Source organism: Kwoniella shivajii, chromosome 8 (assembly GCF_035658355.1).
Source record: "Kwoniella shivajii chromosome 8, complete sequence".
NCBI classification, from domain to species: Eukaryota; Fungi; Basidiomycota; class Tremellomycetes; order Tremellales; family Cryptococcaceae; genus Kwoniella; species Kwoniella shivajii.
This window is the reverse complement of record NC_085915.1, coordinates 24,333-45,152: the sequence shown is the minus strand read 5'-3', so window position 1 is coordinate 45,152 and position 20,820 is coordinate 24,333. Positions and strand designations below refer to the sequence as shown.

General features: G+C 47.3%; 7 protein-coding genes across 7 annotated transcripts; 2 read left to right on the top strand and 5 right to left on the bottom strand.

The window, feature by feature from the left end:
• Positions 1–221: 221 nt before the first annotated feature.
• Positions 222–3,388, bottom strand: IL334_005785 (uncharacterized protein; the record flags this gene model as incomplete). The annotated part of the gene is made up of 14 exons (XM_062937493.1): positions 222–256; positions 315–502; positions 555–608; positions 659–738; positions 899–975; positions 1,026–1,108; positions 1,165–1,238; positions 1,286–1,776; positions 1,830–2,015; positions 2,074–2,353; positions 2,399–2,637; positions 2,683–2,809; positions 2,869–3,074; positions 3,118–3,388. The coding sequence occupies 14 exons, from the start codon at positions 3,386–3,388 to the stop codon at positions 222–224; spliced, it is 2,391 nt and encodes a 796-aa protein (XP_062793544.1).
• A 408-nt stretch (positions 3,389–3,796) lies between these two features.
• Positions 3,797–6,846, top strand: IL334_005784 (OPT family small oligopeptide transporter; the record flags this gene model as incomplete). The annotated part of the gene is made up of 15 exons (XM_062937492.1): positions 3,797–4,032; positions 4,088–4,193; positions 4,247–4,367; positions 4,423–4,533; positions 4,594–5,028; positions 5,073–5,171; positions 5,221–5,349; positions 5,399–5,563; positions 5,609–5,807; positions 5,861–5,939; positions 5,990–6,162; positions 6,213–6,430; positions 6,479–6,539; positions 6,597–6,632; positions 6,696–6,846. The coding sequence occupies 15 exons, from the start codon at positions 3,797–3,799 to the stop codon at positions 6,844–6,846; spliced, it is 2,319 nt and encodes a 772-aa protein (XP_062793543.1).
• Positions 6,847–7,454: 608 nt separating this feature from the next.
• IL334_005783 (uncharacterized protein) lies at positions 7,455–9,234 on the top strand (the record flags this gene model as incomplete). Its single annotated transcript, XM_062937491.1, has 8 exons — positions 7,455–7,523; positions 7,577–7,835; positions 7,891–7,910; positions 7,967–8,233; positions 8,287–8,458; positions 8,510–8,876; positions 8,931–9,047; positions 9,099–9,234. 8 exons carry the CDS (start codon positions 7,455–7,457, stop codon positions 9,232–9,234), a joined length of 1,407 nt encoding a protein of 468 aa, XP_062793542.1.
• A 79-nt stretch (positions 9,235–9,313) lies between these two features.
• IL334_005782 (uncharacterized protein) lies at positions 9,314–11,496 on the bottom strand (the record flags this gene model as incomplete). Its single annotated transcript, XM_062937490.1, has 11 exons — positions 9,314–9,391; positions 9,436–9,551; positions 9,605–9,746; positions 9,807–10,007; positions 10,058–10,130; positions 10,197–10,836; positions 10,887–10,908; positions 10,962–11,201; positions 11,256–11,307; positions 11,356–11,386; positions 11,445–11,496. The coding sequence occupies 11 exons, from the start codon at positions 11,494–11,496 to the stop codon at positions 9,314–9,316; spliced, it is 1,647 nt and encodes a 548-aa protein (XP_062793541.1).
• Positions 11,497–12,364: 868 nt separating this feature from the next.
• IL334_005781 (uncharacterized protein) lies at positions 12,365–13,405 on the bottom strand (the record flags this gene model as incomplete). Its single annotated transcript, XM_062937489.1, has 3 exons — positions 12,365–12,809; positions 12,929–13,014; positions 13,079–13,405. 3 exons carry the CDS (start codon positions 13,403–13,405, stop codon positions 12,365–12,367), a joined length of 858 nt encoding a protein of 285 aa, XP_062793540.1.
• A 257-nt stretch (positions 13,406–13,662) lies between these two features.
• IL334_005780 (uncharacterized protein) lies at positions 13,663–16,404 on the bottom strand (the record flags this gene model as incomplete). The annotated part of the gene is made up of 3 exons (XM_062937488.1): positions 13,663–15,508; positions 15,644–16,004; positions 16,101–16,404. 3 exons carry the CDS (start codon positions 16,402–16,404, stop codon positions 13,663–13,665), a joined length of 2,511 nt encoding a protein of 836 aa, XP_062793539.1.
• An 875-nt stretch (positions 16,405–17,279) lies between these two features.
• IL334_005779 (uncharacterized protein) lies at positions 17,280–20,269 on the bottom strand (the record flags this gene model as incomplete). The annotated part of the gene is made up of 14 exons (XM_062937487.1): positions 17,280–17,567; positions 17,615–17,815; positions 17,879–18,039; positions 18,092–18,290; positions 18,348–18,374; positions 18,423–18,569; positions 18,620–18,762; positions 18,807–19,039; positions 19,119–19,465; positions 19,526–19,656; positions 19,713–19,745; positions 19,790–19,826; positions 19,888–20,109; positions 20,180–20,269. The coding sequence occupies 14 exons, from the start codon at positions 20,267–20,269 to the stop codon at positions 17,280–17,282; spliced, it is 2,259 nt and encodes a 752-aa protein (XP_062793538.1).
• Positions 20,270–20,820: the final 551 nt, after the last annotated feature.

Sequence of the window (20,820 nt, the reverse complement as noted above, 5' to 3'; positions counted from 1 at the left end):
CATTGAAATAGGGTTGATTCATTGCACGGAGATAAGCATCTACAGTCAGTCGCAAGGTTCGGACACATTCTTTGCACAGATATTCCTTTGACTTGATCGTAGGGAAGAAGCGGTGCTGTTTATGCGCAGGATGCATGACATTGTCATACGGTTTCAATACATTCGTGTACAGTACAGTGTCATAAATATGTATATATTGCTCCGCATCATTTACGATCCAATTAAATTTCAGCATGTAGTCCATGCCATGACTCAGCTGAAAAATGAAAAGATCAGCAAATTGTTGCCACAATATGAGCATCAAGTTTACTCACCCAATTTTCTTTGCTCTACAATATCGGTTGCGGAGGCTGGAGAACCGTCTTCCTGGAAGCTTAACAGACCAGTATAGGTGAAGTCTGGCAGCTTTCTTGGCGCACAGTAGGTCTGTTTGACGTTGTTCTCATCGACCTGCCACTTCTCACCCGGGCGAGGAGCATTGAGGAGTACGGCGTTCATCACACTGCCGCAATCAGTATGTAAGCATGAGATCATACCTAAAGCGGACTACTTACTCCATAGCAACATCGTAATCGTGGAAGTTGTACGGGGTGAGCAATACGGAAGATCTATTGTACAGGGTATCAGTTGTATGTAGACAGAATGATGACAGACTTACGTGGCGACGTTGGTAAGTGTTTGAGGAGAATCTTCAGCTCGAGGGATATGATGGGTTCCCAAGTTCAACCACACAACAAGCTGTATGAAATGTCAGTGAAATAGCATGAATGCAACTCACATCTTCTTGGTCAAGGGATTCGCCATTGAAGAACTTGTAAAAGTCGACTGTAGGTTTACCGGGAAGATGGATATTCCAAAGGGATGACGAATAAGGCTCATTGTCATGACGTCGAGTTACGGAGAGATGGTGTTTGGCCCAATTTACGTTATCTTGGGTTCGTTTGCAATCAAGGTTGGTGAGGTGAATGTTACTCGCTACATTTCTCGTCAGCACAAAATTTGGGTTGCTCCAGTATTCATCTTACCGCCGGGATGTATAGCATATCCACGAGAATTACCCCATGTGTTCTGTTCCTCCTCATTTGTGATCACGTACATTCCTTCCATACTAAAGACTGGGTCAGCAGTTGTGTCGAGTCAGAGCATCAGCGGATATAGACATACTTTCTGGGGTATTCCAATTTACTTTCATTTTCGGAAGCAATCTGTCTTCTAACCACCTTTTGTTGCTTGAATGTCTGTAACGGTGTCAGCTCGTTTAGTAGTGAAGCATGAGTCCACTCACCTTTCCCCAATCTTCATCTGCCCAGGGCTGCTCAACCTCCTCTATTTCCAACATTGCAGCGATGAGTGAGTTTTTGGTGCCCGCGATGTCAAAGTCAACCTTGTAATTGATGACGTGGTCATGAAGTGAACCCATTGTTGTATCTCGGAGTTGATGTCCGTAAGGTCTTTGCGTCTCGTCCCAGACACCCCCTTGTAGATATCCAGAGGCCGATACTCTAATCTCTATCGTTCCGTCTAGCTGGAAAGTATAATCAAAGATGTAGTCGTAATTACCAACAGTACTAACAGACCTAACGGTGAGCTCGTATCCTTTAATAGCACCCATCTCGTCTTTGAGCCAGCCCGTGTGTCGACTTAATGGCTTGGTGGAATCCTTTTCGAATATACATATGGCGTTTACCCGAGTTGTCGATCCGGAAGCAGTGTGAATTGAAGCTGGCAGGTATACTGCTTCGACGGGACAGTCGTAACCGACCATTAGTTCTTTGACTGAGTAGGTAACAGTCAGTTTTGATCAGTCGCGGTCGAAACGCAGTACATACCAGAATCACCCATCCCAAACGCTCGATCCAAGAACACGGTAGTAGCCTGATGAGGGTCGGTACCAGAGTATTGTGCCATCGCTTCTTGTGGAGATATCTCATAAATAATCCTTTCACCCTTGAAGTTGATATCCCACAGGTTAAGACCCATATCTCGTTCAAATCCGAGGTAGAAGGAAAAGCCCACTAAGGGTTTTTTCATCAGTCTCATGCGACCAGGGTAGAGTGTTAAGACTCAACTTACTCCAGGTAATGTATTGCTCTTCCCTATCCACGCGGAATCTAAGCCCATCGAAGCTTACACTTCTAGGGCCTGCTCGGTCGTCAAGGTCTCGGTTGCCGCCTCTGTTCATCCGGGTCCGTGTCGCCCAGCCAGAGGTGTCATTCAAAAGAGGTGTCTTTGACCTCTTCAGCGTGCCGCTTTCCCATGCTTCCCTGAATTCGTGGGTAGAATTGAACACCTGACTATTGTAGACCATTTTGATGACGTGCCATTTAGACGAATCCGTACCACTCATTTCGTACTAGCATCGGCTCGTCAGGTCTACACACGGTGTTTGGTCACTCACATATGTGTACATGTCAACCGGAAATAGGTAATGACCTGGAACATTGAGCTTCAATCCCACCCACATTCGTCTCCAGCTACCATCATAACTAAGAGGAGCCGTTCCGGCACCTATCAGGGTATCATTGGCCAGACCTTTTGCCACTCCCCCGAATAGATCCATCGTCAAGTCGGATAAAGGCGCAAACGTAGATGCAATGAGGTTACCCATCGTTGTGGAATTGGGACCAAATCCATGCGCTGTATATATGATCAGTATAATGGGACCAAAATTCCGTCACATACCGTTATACGGAATGACAGGCTCATGATAGATCGACGTAAGCGGGGTAATTTGAGTTTGTGCAGACAGGGGCAAAGGACCAATGAGATAGTCCACAATCCTCTCGGAAGAACCGTGATTGATGATCGCCTACAGTCAGTCAGCTCACATTACTTCCTTCATTACTTCCTCACAGCTCTCTCACTCACGTGAGCATACTTGTCGGGGGCATAACTAGAACCATTTAGATAAGCAAGAGTCGCGGCTTTGGGCGGAACAAATGCTTCGATGAGATAAATGTAATTGTCGCTGTCAACCGCCAGCGCCGATTTTGTCAAGTTGAGATCGCGCTCTGGCGACCAGAGCCAAGCTCTAATTTCCGTCGCTTCTTTGACTGACAGATTCTTCCAAACATCTATACAATATAGTCAGAAGAGCACAGGGGATCGGTTACTCACTCTTTCGTGGAGCTTGAATAGGTAGGAGATCTGTGCTCTCGCATTGGCTCACGGCTAAACTTGGATCCTTGGCGTGAAGTAGATTAGTGGGACCATGAATAGGTCGTAAGAGCAATCCAATGGTCGGGTACAGCAGTACACCTGCTAGTAGAGCCAAAAGAGTATGAAATCTTGAGGAGGATCGTGATGAACTCCGTTTCACACATTCTTCTTCGCAGTCCTTCTGGTCTAAAGTCTTGAGTAGTGGCTGATAATCTGCAGCACGATCCATTTTGGATTTAGATTCAAAGTTGAGTCCCCTTGCATTGATTGAAAATGGAGTAGTATATATTGTCACAAACAGGTACAACAGGTAACAACTCGTCATGGGATCGATCGAGAATGATGCGCGTGGGAACGTGCGACGAAGCTCGAACGGGTTCGGATAGCGCCGATCCCAGGAACAAATGCCAACCACTTTGCGCATCGAATATCTTCTTTACGGGAATGGTCCGCTTTAGCCGCATTCATGGGACATGGAGGGTAACATCCTTATCTTCAGCGATGCCGTTACGCGTAGCCGCAAGTGGAATTTCGGCGATATCCATTGGTTTGAGATAAGGATTCTAGGTATTCCGACTATAAACAGGGCTTGAAACTATGCAACATTCCATTATATCCCCCCTGAACAAGCAGCACCATGACGAGTCTTGGTAAAGAGGACTTGCACAGCTCGATTGGGTTAGCGGAGCTACCCAAGAGTGGCACCGAGAATGCCTTACACGACCTCAACTCGAAAGACATGGACAAGGACATCGACACGTCTGTAAATGTGTATGGTGTGGAAGAAGGGGCCCACCCGGACGGGAACAAAGAAGACTTCGAACCCGTTGTCGTGGTCCAAGGCGCAGCGGAAATTGTTACAGAGATCATCGAGTAGGTTCTTCCACGTTTGACACATTTGTGGAATGGTCGTTGACGTTTCTTATAGTGCCCGAGATGACCCCGATCAGCCTGTTATGACATTGCGATTCTGGTTTCTTGGCACCGGATTGGCTTGCTTTGGCTCAGTTCTTGCTGAGATATACTATTGGAAAGTATGTCATCCCTATGCTTACCTTGACGAGATCATGTGCTTATATATCTACAGCCACAAGGAGCCACCGTCAGTGCTCTGTTTCAACTGATCATCGCATATATTTTGGGGAAGATTCTGGACAAACTTCCGTCTCACGGTAAATGGCGGTATGTCAATCCGGGGCCCTTCAACAGTGAGCTGCTTCAGATGGCATATGTCGAGAGGTCGTTATACTGATCTTTCTACAGTCAAGGAACACGCTGCTATAGTCATCTACTCATCAACTGCCTCGATTATCGCCGAGGCGGTGTCAGTAGTGGCAATTCTCAATCTCTATTATGGTTTGGACCTCAATCCAGGTAGGTAGATCGCACCCAAGAAGGAGTGCTGTCCGATGCAACACTGACATCGTTATCCAGGTATCGCCATCATACAGACCTGGGCAGCACAATGTATCGGATACGCACTTTGTGGTGTACTTCAATCTTCGTTGATCTACCCAACATATGCTCTATGGCCCGCCACTATTCCCACTATGTCTCTGCTTCAGAGTATGCATTTTGGGGGATTACTAAACAAAAAGAAAATGAGATTCTTCTGGATAGTCTTCACAGCCATTTTCTTCTGGGAAATCATCCCATCCTGGATGTTTCCACTGCTCACCGCAGTCTCCATTGTTTGCCTCATTGATAACGGCAAGCATGCCTTTGTCCGAAATCTATTCGGAGCGGGTTCTTCAAACGAAGGCTTAGGGTTTTTCTCGTTCGGTTTCGACTGGATCCTTATCACACAAGCCTTCCCTTTGTATTGGCCTCTACAGACTCAAGTTTCAGCTTGGATAGGAATGTTGCTCTGTAAGCCATGAGACAATCAATCTTTGCTGACTCAAACTGCCTAGGCTATATCATTGCAACCGGTGCGTACTATAGTGATGTCGGTCAAGGGAAATCCAACGGTCTTCCGTTCATGTCTACCTCGTTGTTCACCGCGAATGGTAGTAAGTGATTTGCAGATTTGAAGGTTCCATGAACTGAATTTTGTTGCAGCGAAATATGATCAGACGAAGATCCTGGATTCAAACTATGGTCTGAATTACACCGCATATCAAGAGTATGGTAGACCCTATTATACTTCGACATACCAAATGTCCCTCACTACTCATAATCTGTCATGTGGTGAGTCGAAAAGCTACTTAGTCAGTACCCAGGCTCACAGATAAAGCAGGTGCTGCTGTCACGCACGTTATACTTTGGCATTACAAGGACATTATTGCAGGATGGGCAGGCATCCGACGGGGCAACAAGGACCTTGACATTGACGACGTACATTACCAGAAGATGAAGGCTTACAAAGTTGTGCCACAATGGGTCTACGGATGTCTATTCCTTGGTGAGTGAAATCTGCCTTACTGATCCTTTCCTTTCGCTGAATCAGTCACAGCGAGTATGGCGGTTGCCATGGGCACGGCCTATTATGGTGGGCGTAACACAATTCCTGCTTGGTCTATTCTTTTGTTCAGTTTCATCGGGTACTTCTTCGCTATCATTTTGGGATTCCTCAAGGCTGTGACTGGGTTCGATACTTCGATCAACGGAATCATTCAGATCATAGCGGCTTTTATCCATCCGGGAAAGTGAGTGTTCCGTGGCCATCATGACAGTCCTGCCACTAATGCTGGCTGGACAGACCTCTGGCCAATCTGTACGCGTCGCTTTATGGTTATTACGCGCCACTTCAGACTTTGTATATGCTCAGTGACCAAAAGGTAAGTGAAGGCTAATTCATGCACGAAGACACACTCTGACTTTTTCTCAGCTCGGTCAGTATGCCAAAGTGCCCCCACAAATTACCTTTGTGGCTCAATTAGCAGGGACTTTTGTCGGAGCGACACTCAACTATGTGTTGTATAAATCGATTGTGACACAGAATCGAGAAGCTCTTTTGGATCCTCTTGGTACCAGGGAATGGTCAGGATGGCAGGTCCAAGGGTAGGTCTTGATTTGAATGTTGCCAACCGACTTGCTGACTTATCACAAAGAACAAACTCCAAGGCGGTAACTTTCGGTGCTCTAGGAAAAGAGATGTACCTCTCCGGGAAACCATATTGGTTCATCCCAGCGGCGTTGGGGATAGGTCTTGTACTTCCTATCCCCTTCTGGCTGATGCACAGAAGGTTTCCTAACCAGAGGGTATGGAGTTATCTCAACATCCCAATTATCACTAATTACATGGGCTGGTTGGCGTATTCAGTGAATGGTAAGCACCGTCCATCATTGATTTCACAAATGCTTATATCCTTCGTAGGTATGTGGTGGCCGGGTGCAATCATCGGATTTGCCTCGCAGTATTGGGCAAGGAAGTACAGGTAAGTAGAACGCGAGACAATGTGGGGATGATAGGCTTATGTGATCACATTTCCCAGACCTCGATGGTTCATCAAGTACAACTATCTCCTAAGGTAAGCTCTAGCGTTGATCTAAAAGTTGTCAAAGTTGTCACTCACCCATGCTATCTTTGACAGTGCCGCTCTTGACGGAGGAACCCAGGTCATCTACTTCATCTTGAATTTTGCTATATTTGGTGCAGCATCGTCTTCCGTTGCATTCCCATACTGGTGGGGCAATCCGGATCCCGATCTCTTAGGAGCCGATAGGTGTATGGCACCTGGATAAGATCAATCGTGGGTGTTTCGGACCAGGCGATGGCGTGAGTAGGAATCAAAGAGGGGATCGGGGGTAGAATACGTGAAGCGGAAGTGAAGAAATGGGTGGGACTGAAGTATTAGGTTGTAGATCAACAGACAAGAGTTGTAGATTTGTTTTGATGTTTTCGGTCTGACTGTTATGATTATGTTTTATACGATTATATTCCAGATTTATATGATTCATGCAACGATTTTAGCCGGAAATCTGCGTAACGAATTACGCGCAATGTCGGCTTCGCAAGTTCAAGTGACGTGCAGGCTGTTTGCATTGACAATATATCACAATGACCCGTACTTCGATAACCTTCCAGCAAGACTAATACTGCCTTATCTCGCTGGGAGACACTACTCGTATCTTCCTCTTCACCTATAATCCGCGACCTGCAGCATATTCGAATCGTGGAGCAGATATAGTAATTCCCGGTCACAACCGGATAAACAGCCGTATGCGCTTGCGGCTGTCAATAAAACTGGAATCTTCACCCGGACAAAAACAATTTTCAATGATAATCATACATCAATAGTGTTCGATTGCAAGTCGTTTCTTTACGTTTGTCAGTGTAACGCAACTCTGAAATGACATTCTCCAAAGTTCAGCTGGCTGTGCTGCTCTTGGCAAGGGTTGTGGAACCAATCGGCTTCACAGTGAGTCCATCGCGTATTTATCCACCGCTGTCAGCCGCTCATAGACAATTCAGATCCTCTTTCCATATGTCAATCAAATGGTGGAGGACCTGCTGCCTGATGTCCCCAAAGCCAGCATTGGTAAATACTCCGGGTTGATCGAAAGCATATTCGCATTGTCCTCGGTCCTTTTCATGTACCAATGGGGCAAACTTTCAGATAGGGTAGGAAGGAAACCTGTCATATTGGGTGGTTTATGTGGAGTAGCTTTTGCGCATACCCTCTTTGGACTGAGCAAAAGCTACAAAATGGCTGTGGCAGCACGATTCCTCAGTAAGCCCCCTTCTCTGCATATCGTTGCGATGCCGCTGACTGCCAAATGGGTTAGGTGGACTGCTTTGCGGAAATGTCAGTGTTGCTCATTTTTGGTATGAATGGCTTGTAGCTAATAGTGTATGTTACAGGCTTCCGTGATGAGAGCTGTTTTAGGAGAGGTATCAACGCCAGAGACAGAGAGCTTCCTGTATCCTCTTTGGACAGTTTGCTGGGATCTGGCTTGTGTGATAGGACCAACATTGGGAGCACTGCTGCAAAATCCAGCAACCCAATATCCTCAATACAAATTCACTAATTCTCCCTTATTTCGACAATATCCCTATCTGCTACCTAGCGCCTTGATATCCACAATGTCATTGATGGCCGCTGTGCTCGTGGCTACTTGTCTTGAAGAGGTGAGCATCTCATCCAGATCCCGACAGCAACCGCTAAAGCCAAATTATTCAAGACGAACCCAACGGTCAAATCGCACCCTCCGTCACCTGTCCTTCCACCCAGTGAACGAACTCGGCTCTTACCCGAGGAACCCATTGATACGATAGAGGCTTTGCCGGAGAAGAACACATTCTTAGATCTTATCGCTCACAAGCCGCTGCAGCAAGTATTGCTGTCGATATTCCGTAGGTATCAATTTGCTTGTTTGCGATTCCACTGACACATAAACGCTTTAGTCCTGACCTTAAGTGCAATGTCTTTCGATGCTGGATTCGCTCTCTTTGCCTATTCAGTACCATCTCTTGGCGGTATTGCGTTGACCCCTACCAGTATCGCCGCTTGTTTATCCGTCAAGGGCGCGCTATCAATCGCTTTCAACCTCTTATTCTTCCCTCTTGCCCTACGACGCTTCAAAATGCGATCTCTATATCGCATGTTCTCCTCATGTTGGATTCTCGTTTTCATGATACCTCCAATCATGAATGCTTTGGTGGTCAAAGACGGAGACAGTGGGAAATGGGTAGAGGGCGGTTCGTTAAAAATGCTGTGGTTGCTCATGATCCCGCTTCTTTTCCTCTACGTTTTCGGCGATCTCGCCTTCCCGTGAGTCGTCATTCCCCGTGCTATCCTGACCAGATTGCTGAGTTTCGGATTCAGCCTCAACATGATGGCATTGAACGCCGCCTCACCCTCGTCCTCTGCACTGGGAGCGATCAACGGTATCTCCCTGGTGGTTAGTGCTCTGGCGCGATCAGTTGGTCCTGCTATTTTTGGGTGAGTTGGACAACAAAACCCCCGGGGTCCTGGTTAATCCGAGTCCTTTAGTTTGATGTACGGAGTCAGTGCGGAGCATAAAGTACCAATCGTATGGTTTGTTTTCGGAGGAATTGCTCTTTTGAGCGCTTTGCATAGCCGAACGATTCGAGATCGTGCGGACAAAGAGGAAGAAACGGACGTTTAATGCTGTATTGTTTACATGAATACAACCGATTCATACAACGTAGATAGACGACCATGAACCTCTCTAAGATAGCAACGTGTCAAAACAGTAACATATCGGAAACAGTAACTAATCGCCAGGAGGGATCAATCGCTCCTTGGTCTCGAAGTTGATAGAGCTTTTTATGATGTCAGCCTGCATAAAATACATTGCGCCGCTTACCTTTTCCAACATAGTTATAGCAACTTCGACATCAAAGGCGAATACTGGTGTGGTCCGCATATCTGTCACGATGCGGCGCGCCTCCGCCCTTGAGGGCTCATCCAACATCATAGATCCTGCATGTACGTTCAGATCTCTCGAAGGCATGGTCAACGGAATCAGCACTCACCGGTTATGATTGCTGCCATCAGTAAGCCCACTCCGTGATCGCTTGCTCTGGCTTGCGAGAAAGCATTTATTGCTGCCAATGCAGACGTTTGTACAATCGGATCAGAGTGGGATTTGCCGAGGAGATCGACATGTATCACGACCTTCATACGAAAAACTGTTAGCACATTATACGAGACATACACTCAGCTTACTCAGCTTACTTTCAAAGTCTGTATCAATACCCTGTTCCCGAAAGTCACTCTGGGAAGGCCTGTCGCTTCCTTGTAAACGTCGACCTCCCATACTTCTATCTCGAGCAGGAGATCATCGACTTTCGATTTATGCATGTCCAAATATCCTTTGTTATCTAGGATCGTAAAGAGGCCAGTACTTTCATGTACCAGCATGTTGACACGATTGACCTGCGAGATTGTCAATGACTACAACGGAATTGATCGGTGGACTCTCTTACCAGTTCGATGACACCTCTATCTACGCCATATGCATTATGAACTGTGTCAGTCCCAGCGGAGACATAGTCAAACCTGCGTTTGAATCAGTATTTCTGTTTCGAGCTCTGTTTCGAGCTCTCTGGAAGATCGTAGACTCACCACCACGGAGCGAAAGGCTCCTTCATCAGACTTGGCGGCGCACTAGAAGCCAAACATTGGCAAACATCTACAATCACCAGATTCTCCAAAAGCATACGGACGCGGGTCACCTCTAAAGGGGATATCTCCTGGGCTTTTTGCAACATTTGGGCGGGACCCCCTCTCAAGTTGATGAGGTTGAGTGCTTTGTCAAAGGCTTGCTTCCATAGGGTACCGGCGTTGAGGCATTGGGCAATGATCACGGCTAACGAGCTCGTTATCAGCAGATTTGACGTGTCGTCAGTGAGACCGTTACCGCCTTGCCTAAAAGAGACGGTTGTATCGCAAAGACTCAGCGAGGTTCTGGAGAAGTGATTCCCCAGCTCCCGCTGCGCGCTCTGAGACACATTTGGCGGAGACCAGGAAGTTGGATCATTGCCGAGAGATATTAGATCCCATCGACTTGCAGGATAAGAGGTCAAATATTTCTTTTCCTGTTGCATTGAGAGTGAGGATTTGTGACTGGCGGCAATAGAGATCAGGGACAGTAAGAGAGTGTCCGATTCGAGCGAGAAACCACGAGAGTGTTGAAAACATTGAGCGAGATGGAGGAATTGAATCGGCTCATTCTGGACCGGAATAGAATAAAGCACGACATTACCTGTCACAAGGTGTTAAGCAGAATCTCAGCGGTGAAAGGGTGAAACGAACCAAAATATAGGAGATGTCTCATCTAGGGTACGAATTTCAGCAGAGCCTTTGTTTTCGCTACGCCAGCGTACTCACGAGATCCCTTTCCTGAGCGTCGGGAAACGATAACGCCAAATGATCGCTAGGGGTGAAAAACAAAGGGATACTCTCATCCAGCTCGAGAGGGCTAAGCGGTCTTGTCCCGCTGGCTGAATTCTCCTCATTGTTTCTCCCCTCGACGAGTTCTTCAAACCGCTCACTGTTTGTGGAAAGAAGTCTGCGTTTCTTGCCAGAGCGTGCAGTAGATTTGGGAGTAGGTGTCGGGGGATATACACACTGCGATTGTGGTGATTGGTTACGATGTGATTGTGCATGATATCGTGGACTTACTTCCTTCGTCACATTTCGACACCGCCTACATACGGGTCTTTCCTCATCACATCTGGTGAAACGGGAACTGAGCACGGTGTTCAAACAGATAGACACTTACTTGTGTTTGCCCTTTTTACACCTCAAACAACCTTTGGGGTTTCAAGTCCTCAGATTACGCATTTCGGCGACGGAAGGGATCTCACTTACCAGTTCTACTTCGCGTGAACTTTGGCGAGTACGAGTCGTCAAGTGTATCCATGGTCGGACAGTGGGGTAGTCGTTGTAAGGGAGTTGCACGATGTGAGACGTAAACAACAGCACGAGTGACAAGTGTGGATTGAAGCTCGGATTACTTGCTAAAGCTGAGTGAAGGGAAAAAGCCGTTATCAAGTGGAGTGTGCGCCCTGAAGCATAAATTGGTTCAGCGTGCCTGACAACACAGCATGAAAAGAGATGAATCACGTGGCGGTTCGGCTTTGTAAATTACGAATTTCTGAGGAAGAATTACAACCGATGTCTCGAGTTGCATAAGGAGAAGGTGGAAGGACGTTCCGCTGTGCAAGAACGCTCCTCCATATGATGTGCTGCCTGCAATGCAGGTTCCGCATAGCAACAAGCCATGACAAGTGAGAATCTGACACACAGCAGTACGGGTTTGACCTATCCTCAACAGCCCATGCCTTAAAATGAAAGTGATTCAGACCGTTCGAATCGCCTTTCAGCTTTCGTTGGCCAATCCCACAGAGTCCCTCATCAGTGGAATTCCTGGTTGTTTACGTGTCGGCATGACACTCCTCGGATAGACTTCGAAAGCGGTGGAATGTCCCCTGCAACCTATGGTATTGCTTAAGATCATTGGATAATGTCAGCAGGCAGCATTCAAGATAACCAACCCAGAAAACCGTGCTGTCGCGGACGAAAGTCAAAAGCATCTTCGTTGAAATCGTTCTGCTTTCTTGCTTCCTCCCGTATCCATTGTAGCAAGTAGGCCGTAATCTTTTGTGCTATGAAGGCATCATGTAAGGGGTAAGATCCGTTGTGGTTGGCGAAACACTCTATGCTGGCCTCTCAACGCCTCGAAGATATGATCTATAAGTTTTGCATCTAAACGGTCTAAAGCCTTTCCATCATTCTCCTCTCGGTGGTCCAGCGAATGTAGCCTTCCCACCTGTGATCGCCTCACTGACCTTATCTGTGCTTTCAATAACCCAAGTAGCTCCAGCATCACTACACAGCCAGTCCCCACATTCCACCGACTCCGGTACACCTGCTTCCAATCCAGCTTTCCTCAATCCGTAGACGTGGCTGGTGAGCTGGGGACCTACACCGCGCTGAGCTCGTAGACAAGTTATGGCAATAATGGAAGTCAAAACACGGCCGATATGAGGTGACGGCATAGAAGGTGGATCTGTTAGGAGGGCTCCATAATGGGAATTCAGGATATGCACTGGGAGATCGGGATGCGAATCGGAGAGTTTCGTGAGAAGTTTCTCATTGTGTGGTGTATAAACGGCATCCCATAGCTGTCGACTTCGAGCGGTGATGTCTGCGATGTTTGATGCGTCTGGTTGTCTGGGGTAATTTCATCAGCCCAGTCAAGCTTGAAGGTCACGCAAGAGTGAATGCGCAAGGTGTACATGTGAGGAACAGATCAAGATGGGGTAAAAGTGAATACAACAAAATGAACCCACCTATACGATTGCCTAGAAAGTGCTTGCCTGATGTCATCCGGCAAGTGGGCTCTGAGTGCACCCAGACTGTTGATTGTACGAGGTATCTGCTGTTGATCAGTAGAGAGCTCAAGGCAGCCTGATATACACAGGACCGAGTAGATCACTCACTCCGTTGAAAGAGATGCACTTCAATCCTATTTCCCTCATCACGCGCGCATCTTCTGCCGTCCGACCAGCGTAGTCCCATAATTGGCAGATAGTATCAGGGGAATTTATCGTCAGCAATGCAGCTGTACCAAGAGTCAACCACGCATTTCGAGACAAGTCGGACGGTGCATTTGAACGGATAGTGTCGAATAGGCTGTATGTCGTCGATGCTTTTGGAGCAGGTATAGGTGACGGAAGCGAGCTTGGGTGATTGACTAGGGATTTGAGAGAGGGTGAAAGTTTGATAGACGGTGCTGCAGTCTTGCACATTCGAGCTGTCGATTGCATGGTGATAAATGGGAAGATGAATGTGTCAAATTAAGTATTCGCACGGATTTGAGCGCGAAGAAGACGTGGTCGTTTTTGTATCAGTTACCGAAAATAGGATCTACGGACATAACCGACGTCGGCGTTCTATCGCAATTTCATCGCATTTCTACAACCAATCAATCATAGAGCACGATGCTGCATATTCATTTCAAATCTACAATACTCATAATTCACTTTGTTTTAATACTTTTTGTCTATGTAACAATCCTGGAATCTTATTCACTGGTACCTACAACAGCAGCGGGAGGAGCATCATTACCTGCGAGACCCAACTTGCTCTGCACTTGATCGAGAACTCCCTCGGCGGTCTTGGGGCCGTAGGGCCATCTCCAGCTTCGATACTTGTCAGCGTCGATACCATTTTCGAATGCACTGGTTCGAGCAGCGATCTGTTCATTGAGAAGCTTCTCCCTGGTAAGACTACCTTTGTTCTTGAGGCCAGGTAGTCGATCAATAGCATCGATAGCGAGAGAGAAACGATCAGTTTCATTTCGGATAGCAAGCTCGAGAGGGGTGTCGATGTTTCCCTTCTCCTTGTAACCTCGTACATGGATGTTGTTGTGACCAGGTCGCTTGTAGGTGAGTCGGTGAACAAGCCATGGGTAAGAGTGGAAGTTGAAGATGATAGGTTTGTCATCGGTGAAGATGGCCTTGAAATCTTTATCGGTGAGACCGTGGGGATGATCGATGTTGGAGATGAGCTTGAATAGATCAACGACATTGACGAATCGAATCTTCAGCTCAGGGAGGTACTGCTTGAGGAGGGCTACCGCAGCAAGAGATTCCATAGTAGGGACATCACCACAAGAAGCCATAACCACGTCAGGATCTTCATCAGGGAAAGTGGAAGCCCATTCCCAAATACCAAGACCTTTGGTGCAGTGGGCGATGGCGTCTTCCATGTTGAGATATTGCAGGTGATCTTGTTTGTCAGCGACAATGACGTTCACGTAGTTCTTGCTGTCGAGACAGTGGCTCATGACGGAAAGGAGGGTGTTTCCATCAGGAGGAAGGTAGATTCGCACCACTTCAGGAGACTTGTTGGCGACCACATCGAGGAAACCGGGGTCTTGATGGGTGAATCCGTTGTGGTCTTGACGCCATACGGTAGCTGTAAGGAGGATGTTGAGCGAGGAAACTTTTGCTCGCCATTCAACTTCCAAGCACTTTTCGATCCATTTACAGTGTTGATTGACCATGGAGTCAATGATGTGAATGAAAGGTTCGTAGGAGTTGAGAAGACCGTGTCGACCGGAGAGGACGTAACCTTCAAGCCAACCTTCAACCGTATGTTCAGAAAGGATTTCCATAACACGACCTTCGTGAGCAAGATTACCCCCGTCACCATCTTCAGGAAGGAAATCACCCATCCAGACCTTCTTACCGGCCTCGTAGACTGCACCGAGCTTGTTGGATTCAGTTTCATCGGGACCGAAAAGTCTAAAGTTGGTCATGTTAGCAGCGACTACGTCTCGCAGCCAGACCGCCATGTTGGCCATGCTGGGTGAGTTGGTGATACCGGGGTTGACGTCGAGAGCGTATTTCTTGAAATCGGGAAGTCGAAGAGCTTTTCGAACAAGACCACCGTTGGCGACGGGGTTCGCAGACATCCGAAGGTTGCCCTCAGGGACAAGAGTTTTGAGTTCGGGAATAAGTTTCCCATCGACAAAGAGCTCGTCAGGCTTGTAGGATTTCATCCAAGACTCAAGAAGAGCAAGGTGTTCGGTGTTGCTGGCAACGTCGGCGAGAGGGATTTGATGAGCTCTCCAGTAGCCTTCAAGATGATGACCACTGACGTCTCGAGGAGCAGTCCAACCTTTAGGAGATCGAAGCACGATCATAGGCCATCGTGGTCTGAATGATTTGCCGGAATCACGAGCTTGCTTTTGATATTGTTTGATCTCACCGACAGCTTGTTCGAGAGTAGCGGCCATTGCTTGATGCATACTTTCGAGGTCTGAGCCTTCAACAAAATAAGGCTTCCATCCGTAACCGATGAATAGAGCTTCCAATTCCTCGTGAGAGATACGAGCGAGGACAGTGGGGTTATTGATTTTATAACTGAATGTGCAATGGAGTCAGCGATGAAAGGGCGTAAGAGAGGGTGAATGCAGACCAGAGGTGTGGAGCGGCGGAGATAATGTGCGCGGGAAGGAGATAGGAATTAAAAGTCGTGTAGATAATCCAGAGACTCACCCATTCAGATGGAGAACAGGTAACACTGCACCATCGGTGATCGGGTTCAAGAACTTGGTACTATGCCAAGAGGTAGCCAAAGGACCGGTCTCACTTTCTCCATCTCCGACCATTGTAAGGGTGATGAGGTCTGGGTTGTCGAAGACGGTACCGAAAGCGTGTGAAATTGAGTAACCAAGCTCACCACCTTCGTGGAGGGAACCGGGAGTTTCGGGAGTAGCGTGGGATCCGATTCCACCGGGGAAAGAGAACTGCTTGAAGAAGAGTCTCATACCTTCTTCATCTTCGGTGATATTGGGGTAAACCTCAGAGTAGACACCTTCAAGGTAAGATTGGGAGAGGACAGCAGGAGCACCGTGACCTGATCAAGGGACCGATATCAGCATGGTGCGGACGTGAAAGGGCACGAGCGGGGCGTTGTCAGAGGCCGATGATAAGAGACGTGGATCGGACTCACCTGGACCCGAAACAAAAAGACCATTCAAGCCGTACTTCTTGATCAGCCTGTTGAAGTGGATGTAGGTGAAGATCTGACCTGAATCAGAACCCCAGTGACCTAGCAATCTAGATTTGAGGTGTTCCTTCTTGAGCGGTTCTTTCAAGAGAGGGTTTTTCTGCAAGTACAGCATACCAAGACAGAGATAGAGAGATGCTCTCATGAAAGCGTCCGTCTTTCTCAGCTCTTCCTTGTCGAGGGGAGTGCCCTGTACAGTGGAACGTGCTGTACCGAATGGTGATAGCGAGTGGGTATTAGCCGACATGTTGACTGATGTTACTTGTCGGCTGATTTAAGTGAGGGGGGATACGTGTCTCGAGTATTAGGATGAACGTATAGGAGTTGTCGAATGTATACTTGTCACGTATGTGTTTTTCGTATGAGAAGAAAGGAAAGGAGAGAGAGAGAGAGAAGGATAGTTTGGAGTGGGAATGTTATATTTATATATACATACATATACACCTATACATATACATCGTTTTTTGTCCTCGTTGTTCCTTGTTTCTTTCCCACGCTAACCACTCCGATGATGTATCTTGATAATAATGCCACATTCCTCCGAAGGAGTTACGTAATTCTATTACGTTAAAGGGGGATTTCCTATAATTTAACTCTAATGGACCTATTGAAGCATCAAAGCATATTCTGTGTCAAACATGAGCTGCTCAGGATATGTGTTCACGCTAGCATTCGTGGGTAAGGAGAGTATGTACTCATACCTGCATGACTGCTGCCGTGGACACGGCTCAAGTGTCTGCAGTAGCTGTACTATACGCCAAACGAACGTGGCCGCGTTCCAATTCCGTCAAGTCCGGAATGAAGAGAATCCCGGATTCAGCCGATGTACTGTGCGATATCGCTAGATAAGGGTCGATGGTTCCTGATAAAGTCTACCACCAACTCGGATCATCTTGCTAACATCTATCGGGTTACATTGCAGAATATGGTTGCGGCATCTGACAGCACATCCGCTTTAGCCAGATCCCGCTTTGGTAGTTTCAAACATCAAAATTTTCATTTTGTGGAGGTCGAACGTGTTTGCATCGAACAAAAGTTGATGGTATGGATTTAGGGTCCCAATTCTACCCTGGAACGTTCTACAAGCTCATACGGTACGCCACCACGGGTTCACATCAGGCCTCACAGTAAATTAGCGGCATGTGTGCCAAGAGCTTTTCTCACGGCTTCCGTATCCCGAGCAGGTAGACCGCAGACTCCACTTTCACAAACTCTCACGCTCGTACCTTGGTCTTTGCCAGCTTGAATACCTTCCAATAACGATTTCACGACCTTGTTTCTCTCTGCAATTTTGACTGGTGGATTGGCTGGGTCCAGGTGAATCACAATCTGATACGGAGCGTAAACGCTTCGAATAATTTGTAGAAACTCGCCCGTTTTGGGGTCATCCGGTGACCCAATGATGATGACCTGAGCAGATAATGAGCCATCATGCATAATCTCTTCGGCAAGCTTACCTCCCGATATCCCTTCTCAAGATCCATCAATCCACATGCACTATAACCAAAGGCTCTCGGCATTTGTTTCAACTCTTCATCTATTGATAGGTACGTGTCTTCAGCTCTCTTTTCGTAGACTTCGTAATCGTCGCTGGCCAGAAGGGAGAGACGGGATAAGTTGCGCAAGGACACAGAAGTCGCAGAGGGTTCAGCAGCGTCCTGATGAGCCCCGATCAGCTTCGATACCTCGCTAACGAGGGTTGTTCGGGGTGTGAGACTTACCTGAGCGTCCTTCATCCTGACCAGAACATGCTCATCTGGTGCACTTGCATAGTAACCTTTTCCAGTATTATCCCAGAACAATTCGTCCTGTCTCTTCTGCAGCTCTATAGCCCATACAGCGTACTCTTCCTTTCCACTGCCTTCATATAGGTCCAGTAAACCTAATCAACCGTGTCAACTAGGACTGGTGATCACGTAGGAACAGCAACATACCTCTAATCAAAAAGGCATAGTCGTCCGTTTGTGCCCCAGGACCTTTACCTTCTCGCCAGCTACGTGTCAATTGCCTCCTCTCGACATCCCACATGCGGTCTTTCACGAATGAGACCAATTTCTCCGCAGCAGGAAGACACTGAGACTTGATAGAATACGTTGATGGTAGAAATGACGCGGCTTGAGCAAGAGCGGAAAGCTGACAGAGCACTAGGTCAGAGGGAGCGGTCAATTAGGCATTTCAACAGCAACGCACCATCAAACCATTCCAAGCGGTCAGAATCTATTATATGTTCAGCTATAAGCTTGAGGGGTCAAGCGAATCACCCACCTTATCATCCAGACCTGGCCTTTCCCTAGTGTCTCTTCTGTCTTTCAACTTGGTGCACGCCATTCTTATTGTTTGTCTAATCTCCTCTTCCGTTTTATCGTATCTGTTGGCTATCTCCAAGAGACTTTTGGCTTGATACAAGATATTCTGGAGATCCTCAGCTCGTTTCGTACAGAGACTCATACTGATAAGCTCACTTTTCCCCTCATTTCACCGTGAGCATCATGCTGCAGTTCGACATTCCCTCCCTTTTCCACCCCGAAGTATGACTCTACGATTGCAGCATCCACTCCCAAAATTTCATCCAGCTCTTCCTTGTCCCAAATGTAGAACGCGCCCTCTACGGTGTCATCAGCAAGGTCACACACAAGGACGGAGACTTACCAGATTTCCGAGCACCTTTCGTTGGAGCAGAATCGGCATCTTCAGCAGACCAGAATCCTCCGTCTGGAGATTGTAGATCTCTTATCGAATACTCTAAAATATCCCCAGCAAGATCGAAACACACTCTTCTGTTCTGCTCCAATATCGTACGATGCGTATCATCTTCGCCCTCCGAAGGATCCGAAATCAAGCCGAAATCTAATGCGCCAGTGATGAGCTGTGCTTGATCATATCTGAGTGTTGACCCCAGTCAGCGAGAGCGAAAGATATTCGAGAGTTTATACCGAGTGGTAAGAAGTGATTCGCACTCACAGCATCTTTTCAAAGTGGGGAACGATCCATTTCTCGTCAACACTATACCTAGCTACCCCACCTCCAACCCAGTCATGTATTCCACCTAGCCAGATTCCTTTGATCATCTTAATAGCCATTTCTGTAGCTTTGTCCTTGTCGACTTCGGATGGGAGGGGGTAGGAAGCTAAACGAGCCAGCGGCTCCAGAGTCATACTGCAACTGGGGAACTTGGGACCTTTCGAGCGAGGTCCACCACTAGTGAACCCTCCATACCGCGGATCATGGAGACGGAGGAGTTGCGAGTATATCTTGGTGGAAGGAGAAGTAGCTAGGATGTCGTCAAGCGAGCCGGGAATGCGAGCGATCTATGACATTTTCATTAGGGTGATATCAAGGGAACCAAACTAGAAGTGAAGACTACTTACACTTCCACTCATCTCCTTCAAGGATTCCACTGCACCTTTTCCCATGGCCTGACATTGCTCCTTGTCTTCCTCCCAAAATTCGGCTATTCGCACGAGTAATGACTTGAACCGTGCTTTGGGAAAGTAAGTACCTGTAAGGAAATCATGAATATCGCAACCTTGGTGAAAGACTACTCAGCGGACTGACCGGCAAAGAATGGCTCAAGAGAGGGAGTCATAACTGGCCAAGTAATCAGCAAACACATCCACAAGATGTGTGCTCACATATAGACATCGGCCAACCCCCACCGCCAGATGTTGCCTGCAATCGAGAACATCATTATCATCATCCACCTCTGAGCTCTAATGGTAGCATTGCTTACCTGTAGATACGTCATGTACATTCTATCAACATCCGGTCTCTCCTCTCTATCCACTTTTATGTTTATAAAATACTTGTTCATCACCTCTGCGATATCAGGATCCTCGAAAGACTCGTGGGCGAGAACATGGCACCAGTGACAGGCAGAGTACCCCGAAGACAGAAAGATTGGTTTATCTGATTGCTGGGCGAGCGATATAGTCGCGGGCGTGAATTCTTGCCACTGGTGATACATAACGACGATGTCTTCTCGTTAGTGATGCCTAGTGTATGACAAATGTATGGCGACTCACTGCAACCGGATTATCTTTGTGTTGTAGGAGATAAGGTGATTTGCTTTTACCTAGAACGTTGCCTAGTTGAGGTGTTATAATATCTGACATTTGGACACTAAACCGTCGTTTTGGATGGCAGAATATTGAGCTGTGGTATGGCACCGTTCGCGCAAGTGAGAACATGTGAAGGTACTTTTTGTTCAAAAGGATATGGTGGAACACTGTCGGCCTCAAGATTGAGATTCGCGTCGTCACGATTAACGTCCGACGTCATTGTATCTTTGCTTACCTCCACTTCCTTCGAGGTGTTGTAGTCGATGTCATTCTAAGTGAATGACCATGTAAGTGAAATTCAAATTCATTTCAGGACGCTTTGAAAAAACAGCCCTGCATGTACCGCCATGCGTTACAAAAAGGTGTGTTCCGCTCATGGAGTGAGTGGGATACATTATACCTTCTTCGGCTATTCCTGTTTCTTGTGGTCGTATCTGCCCGATCTTGATCAATGCCCGAGCGTAGAGCGTCGAAGTCTGTTTGTTATCTTGCAGCTATGAGAGGTTAGCTTGACTATCCATTGATCATGCATAGTGTCACGAATGGCCTCGGCAGAAGTTCTCGTAGAGCTCAGAGATGACACCAGCTCCGGCAGAAGCTTGAGA